Source organism: Cucurbita maxima, unplaced genomic scaffold (assembly GCF_002738345.1).
Source record: "Cucurbita maxima cultivar Rimu unplaced genomic scaffold, Cmax_1.0 Cma_Scf00002, whole genome shotgun sequence".
NCBI classification, from domain to species: Eukaryota; Viridiplantae; Streptophyta; class Magnoliopsida; order Cucurbitales; family Cucurbitaceae; genus Cucurbita; species Cucurbita maxima.
The window spans coordinates 2,051,246-2,058,098 of NW_019272018.1; the positions used below are offsets into that span (position 1 = coordinate 2,051,246).

General features: G+C 40.1%; 2 protein-coding genes across 6 annotated transcripts; both read right to left on the reverse strand.

Annotated features, from left to right (window-relative positions):
* Window positions 1-350: 350 nt before the first annotated feature.
* Window positions 351-1,090, reverse strand: LOC111465428. The gene is made up of 2 exons (XM_023109802.1): window positions 526-1,090; window positions 351-447 (listed from the first exon to the last, which is right to left on the reverse strand). Exons 1-2 carry the CDS (start codon window positions 1,019-1,021, stop codon window positions 359-361), a joined length of 585 nt encoding a protein of 194 aa, XP_022965570.1. The 5' UTR covers window positions 1,022-1,090; the 3' UTR covers window positions 351-358.
* A 1,169-nt stretch (window positions 1,091-2,259) lies between these two features.
* LOC111465384 (protein WVD2-like 2) lies at window positions 2,260-6,803 on the reverse strand. Of its 5 annotated transcripts, none has more exons than XM_023109741.1 (7): window positions 6,576-6,803; window positions 5,101-5,533; window positions 4,213-4,286; window positions 4,037-4,121; window positions 3,882-3,953; window positions 2,883-2,993; window positions 2,260-2,789 (listed from the first exon to the last, which is right to left on the reverse strand). In XM_023109741.1, the coding sequence occupies exons 2-7, from the start codon at window positions 5,527-5,529 to the stop codon at window positions 2,496-2,498; spliced, it is 1,065 nt and encodes a 354-aa protein (XP_022965509.1). In that variant the 5' UTR covers window positions 5,530-5,533; window positions 6,576-6,803; the 3' UTR covers window positions 2,260-2,495. The 5 variants fall into 5 exon arrangements, with proteins under 5 accessions (XP_022965509.1, XP_022965517.1, XP_022965501.1 ...); XM_023109749.1 differs by having other exon boundaries at window positions 5,101-5,536; XM_023109733.1 differs by having other exon boundaries at window positions 5,101-5,539.
* Between the last annotated feature and the right edge of the window lie 50 nt (window positions 6,804-6,853).

Consider the following 6,853-nt stretch of genomic DNA (forward strand, 5'->3'; position numbering starts at 1 on the left):
AAAAAAAAAAAAAAAAAAAAAAAAAAAAAAAAAAAAAAGGGGAAGACCTTGATTATATATAAATTTGATATGGGTAACAACACATAAAAGAAAAATGATAGAATTGGAATGAAGAATCGAATGAGGATCAAAAAAAGAACATGTTTTTTTTTCTGTCCCTAAATTAATGGTATGCCAAAGTTCCCATTACTGCCTCTGGCTTGGCTTTGGCCCTCAAATAGATATATATATATATATATATATATATATATATATCATAAGCTAGCTCCAAACCAGCACTGCTCAATTAATTTAACATTAATTAAGAACCAAACCCTAATTTGAGGGTTATTTTTTTATTTTCCTCATTATTCCCTTTTTATTTTTCTCCCAATGATTGCATTACCGAACATGCCACTGCTTGAGCCCAATGTCTTAATTTTGCCTTCACTTGCTTCGGATCTTGCCCTGAACAAATTCATCAAAATTACACCCTTTTTTTAATTCCTTTAATTTCATTATAAACAATCTCAAATCTCTCCTTACCTGGGCTGCAAACCCTCCATGTATCACAATCACCCCTCGGGCTCTCACACGATGAAGATCGTTCCCCGAGTGACGACGATGACGACTTGCTACTATGCAGCATCGACACTGGACTCGGCAAGAGCTGTCGATTCACGGCGAAGTATAAGTCAAGAGCTGGTAATGTACCACATAACTTATGTCCGTCTTCCTCATTGAACGCAAACCCTAATTCGATGCATCCTTTAAGCTCATTCCAATCTTCGTCGGTTAAGTCATCTTTATCGGTCGAGCCGCTGTTTTTAGGTCGGAGCATTTGTCTTCGTCGTCGTTTCTCCCATGCAAGGTCTCTTGGTGTTTCACACATTGAAAGTTGCTTTGATAAACGTTTCTTGTTTTTTAAGCATGATGATGCTAATTGTATGTGTTTTAGCTCGTTATCTAGCTCGTAGAGTGACGAACATGATGATAATGGCGATAGAGCTGATGTGATTCTTTTTAAATGTTTCTTGTCCATTAGGAGTACGTACGGCGGTGGCGGCTAGTAATAACCCGCCAACCGCGCTTTCGAGGAGAGGGCCGGGTCGGGACTGGGGACAGGAATAGGGGAAGTTGGGAAGTGTCTTGGTTGAGAATGGGAAGAAAGTCGCAGCCAGCCCGACCGAGTGAGGGCATAGAAGATGGGGGAGGCTTTAATGGTGAAAGGGAAGGAAGGATGGCCATGTCTTTACACCGTTACTTTCTAACCATTCTCCTCCTAACATTCAACACTCCTAATTTAGTTCTTTTTTTTTTTTTATTTCTATTTTTAGAATTCAAAGACTTCTCCTTTGACAATGTAATTTTGTATTATATATATATAATTATTATTATTTTTTAAATATTTTCAAATTTTATAAATAATAGGACACCAAATGTGATTCGAGGCTGGACCGTACGTTAGAATTGACCCCAAAGTCCAATTTTCACATGGCTAGCTTGTTTATTGAATTAGAACAAGTGTCAGCAGAATCACTAGTTCATTGCCTAGAAAGTGTTATTGTGACAAGTAGTATTAGAAGTTGGGTATCTCCTAGTCCCATCATAGACTGAAAGGATGTTGGTACCAAAATAGTTGACTGAGTCGCAAGTCAAGCGACACACTGAGATCGAATTATGGAAAATTCGATGGATTGACGCAGTTAGCCCCCGCTAGAATGAGTTGTCAATAGAAAATTGATATTTAAGGTTGATTCCCTAGAAAAGAGAGCTACATGATTGGATACCGGAATGTGGAGGTAGCTTTGAGAGCACTGTCGCACACATGAAAGGATGTGTCGAAGAGTTAGACATTACACAAAAGACCATGTTGAAATTCTTTAACAATTCAACCGAAGACTTCAAGACAACAATAGACGCCATCAAGGTTTGAGTCCGTGAACGAATATTTTACTTGGGAAAGAAACTTAGTTTTTTCACCTAATAATTTAAGTGTCTCCATTAAAGTCTTCTCGGTTAAAGTTGTGAGCTCTTATAAACATGAGTACATGCTTTTTTCTTCCTTATGAAAAAAATCGATAGAAATTCTCGTAACTAAGTAGAAAGACGTTCATTCCGGATAAAATTTGTTAGTTTCGATTCATTTTGGTCTTTCACATTCAATTTCATTCGTTCGAGTCCAACAATTAGTCTTAGTTCATGAACGACAAACATAACGGTACCGATGCTACCTAGAAGCGCAAATATTCGACACCAAACTCCCAAAGAACAGAAGAGTTAGCAGCCCCAAATGTTGAGCATAATCTTCAAAAACCATTCCCAGACACCAAGAACACACTCTTTCTCTAAGCACAACTACTAGTAAGAAGACATCTTGTCAGTACAAATCATAACTACAAAACATTTACAAATTTCATATTACCAAAATCCAGTTAAAACTCAAAAACAAAACAACAACTCCTTTTAGAATATCCATATGGCAACAATGCAACATACAAGATGATGAACTCAGTTCATGACTGAACTGTTATGTCCAAATTGCTTCTCTGCTCAGGAAGCTTAGCACCACTTGCTTTTGTTGTCTCCTTCTCCTGATTTACTCTCTCCTTCACCTTCATACCGCTATTCCGTCCACTGATTAGCTGCGTCTTAGCTTTTGGAGTTGTCATCTCCGCTCTGATACTACCGAGGCTATGTCGTTTCACTCGACCACATACTTTGCCCTTCTCTATATTTGAGGTAACTGCTGCGTCGCCACAACTCCTTCTCCTAGTGAAATTTGGCGACTTGGGTCGAGTCAGTGGAAGCTGCCACACGAGAACACGAGAACGCTAAAGGCGTAAGAGTCGTTACAGAAAGAATTGCAGGTGAGTTGATGATATTGATTCTGAAACTCTCACCTTCTTGAGTTCAACTTTGGGTGGAGGTCCTTCATAGTAGAAAGTAGGCACTGGGTTTGCTTTGATGATTAAGCTCTTCCTCAGCTGCTTGATGGCTGCTTCTTGCTCTTCCTATGAAATCATATTAGTTATCAATCATATGTTGAAGCAAAATTGGTCGAGAATATATGTAACCGTTCAAGCCCACTGTTAGCAGATATTGTCCTCTTTGAGCTTTTCCTTTCGGGCTTCCCCTCAAGATTTTTAAAATGCATCTGCTAGGGAGAGGTTTCCACACCTCTATAAAAAATGTTTCGTTCTCCTCCCCAACTGATGTGGGATCTCATAATCCACTCCCCTTCAGGGCCCAGCGAGCACACCGCTCGATGTCCACTCATTTCGGGGCTCAGCGTCCTCACTAGCACATCGCCGGTAACCTGGCTCTGATACTATTTGTAATAGTCCAAGCCCACCGGTAGCAAATATTGTCCTCTTTGGACTTTCCCTTCCGGGCTTCCCCTCAAGGTTTTTAAAACGTGTCTTCTAGGGAGAAGGACAAAGTATGTTTTGTTCCCCTCCCTAACCGATGTGAGATCTCATAATTCACCCCCTTCGGGACCCAGTGTCCTCGCTAGCACTCGTTCCTCTCTCCAATTGATGCGGGATCTCATAAATCATCCCACTTTGGGGCCCAACATTCTCGTGGCACTCGTTCCTCTCTCCAATCGATGTGGGATCTCATAATTCATCCCCCTTCGGGGCCCAACATCCTCATTAGCACTCGTTCCTCTCTCTAATATAAGTGGGATTTCATAATCCATCCCTCTTCGAGGCCCAGCATTCTCGCTGACACTCGTTCCTCTCTCCAATCGATATAGGATCTTATAATCCACTCCCATTCGGAGCCCAGCATCTTCGCGGGCACACCGCCCGATAACCTGGCTCTGATACCATTTGTAACCGTCCACTGCTAGCAAATAGGAAATTAATAGTTCCCAAGAAAGAAGAAAAGAAAGATACCTTTGTTCTAGCTTCATATTGGCTTTTCTCAGCCTGCAAAGCTTGGTGTTTCTCCTCCAACTTATTATAAAACTGGAAAATTACGACAAATCCGGTATAACGATGCGTATAATGCCAAGAACATTTCCAATAATACACGACACCAATTAAGTTACCTCCTTCCTTCTCTCGGCACGACCAGCTGAACGGAAAGTCGGAGCCACGCCAACAGTTACCTTAGATTTCACAGAAGTAGCAGTACTTTACATGGCTAAGGATCATAAAAGCCAAAAACTTACGTGACACGATTTAACTACCAAATGTAAAAACATTTCGACGTCGAAAAGGATACGAGGAAGTGATGGACCAATTATCTTCTTCGTCGTGGTACTTTACATGCTTCCTTAACGAAAGAGGCGAACTCGGCTGTAAACAACCAGAAAAGTTCAAGCATTAATCATTACTGCTAAACTGTTTCAATCTAACTTCACTCTCACAAAAACCCTTATAAATTGAGTAAGTTAGGGGCTGTAGGGTATAGTCCGAAGGGTACGTTTCGGAGAGTCGAGGCCTCTCAAGAAACACGTGGTACGAGAAACGGGCAAGGTTTATAATGGTAAAACAGCCACAGTGTTGACAGAAACTAGTACAGAATTAGGAAAGAAACGATAATTAAGATGGAAATTAACCAAAAACGATATCGATACAAGAAATAAAACTACAAGATCCCTACATCAAATGTCTCGAGCCCTCCCGAAACTACTCTCCAAAATCTGTCCACCTTAAACCCAACAAAAAGCTTGGCCATATTTTAGGGGTCAGCCTAGAAAAACTGTAACAGTAACAGCCCAAGTCCACCGCTAGTAGATATTGTCTGCTTTGACCCATTACGTATCGTCATTAGTCTCACGGTTTTAAATCGCGTCTACTAGGGAGAGATTTTCACACTCATATAAGGAATGCTTTGTTCCACCCTCCAACCGAGGTGGGATCTTATATCCACCTCCTTGGGGGCCCAGCATCCTCGTTGGCACACCGCCCGGTGTTTGACTCTGATACCATTTGTAACCGCCCGAGTCCACCGTTAGTAGATACTGCTCGCTTTGGCTCTTTACGTATCATCGTCAGCCTCACGGTTTTAAAACACGTCTACCACACCCATATAAAAAACGTTTTGTTCCCTTCTCCAACCGATGCGAGATCTCACAAACACGTACATATTTCAAAGACAATATCATACCTGAGAGTTCTTCTTAGCACTAGGACAATGCAAATTTGGCAAAATGTTGACACCAGCAGTAGTAGTTGCATCATTTCCGTTACTATGTGTACACGGACCGCGCTTCTCCGTTTCCAACGTAAACGGCTGAGGAACAGTGTACTGCCCTCGCATATTTCCCGGAGATTTCGATCCAATCGGGCTCGACTTCTTATACTCTCCAAGCTTCTCATATTTCTCCTCCACATCAAGATTCGTACTTTTAACACTCAAAACTTCTTGCTTCTCATGATATTTCTCAATGATCAAGTTTTCTTCAGTACATTTCTTCACTTCATACTCCTTAGCCTCAATGTTTCTTTGTGCAACTCTCGGCGCAACAAAAACTATGTCACGAGCAACACCGTTCGGGTTCTGCTCAACTCGTACAGCACATGGCTCCCTCCCCATGATGCTGCATAAGGTTATCAGTTAAATTCAACAGTTCCATCCATGAACAAGGATCAAAATGAATCTTTTCAACATTTAAGATCCAAAACACAACATTCCAAACTATGCATTTTTCAACAAAGAACACCGAAAAAGCTTAACTCAGCTCCACGTACGATAGCCAAACTACGGTCGAGCAATCGACATGATATAATCGAAAGAAGAGTTCATATGAAACTTCAAGAACCAACAAAGACATAAGAACAAAGCAAAAAGAACATAAATATGATTAGAAATCGCCACAAACTTACTGAAACAAGCAAGGATTGAAGAGATTCAAGCAATCTAAATTGTAGAACAAAGAAGAACACAGAATTTTTGAGAAGACAACCAAAAGACAAAGCAATCTTTAAACCTCACGAAGTCAAAGAAACCAACCGACCACTCCTAATGGAAAATGACTCCACAAAAGACACCTTTAATCCTTTGACCAAAACAAAAAGATAAGCATTGAAATAATATTCGTTACACACCACTAACTTTGAAAAGGGAAGAACAGCCAATCAAAGAGAAGGAAATTACATGGAATTAGTCAGATTTAAGCAAAAACACGACCAAAATTTCGAAATTAGAACAAAAACAACAAGGAGAGTAAGAACCCACCAAGAAAACAGAATCAAACATCAAATAGAACCAAAATTTTAGACACTTTTGAGCAAGAACACCAAAAGTTGGAAGAAATTAGAACAGAACCAACAGAGAGAGTAAAAACCCACCAAGAAAATAGTGATGAACATCAAATAGAACCAAAATTTCAGTCCATTTTAGCAAGAACAACTCAAAAAAAAACCCCCAAATTAGAAGGATATAGCCAAAACCCACCAAGAAAAAAGAGGCAAACATGAACAAAAACACTCAAAAAACTCAAAATCAAAAGGAAAAAGTAAGTGAATTTGTGAGGAACCTCCATTTCAAAAAGCTCAAAAACCAAACCAAAGATCCAAACCCAGATTACAGCAAGAACAGGGGAAGGAGATGATGATAAGATGAAGCAAAAAATCACTCACCGTGAAGGATCAGATAACGAGGAGGATTGGATAGAGCACTTGTTGCTCGATCTGACAAGATCTTCAACCTCAACCCCTTTTCTCCTCTCCTCTTCCTCCTCCACTCTGAATAACAAGACAAACTAACAAAAAAAAAACGCTTTTTTATTTATTCCTTTTATTTATTTTTCTTAATTTTTTCAATTCCTCGTGCAGGATTTGAGTGACGTGCTCCAAAAACTGTCCTTTGGGTGTTGAGCCGTGGGCGGTGGCTTCCATTTATATAAAAATTGAATTTT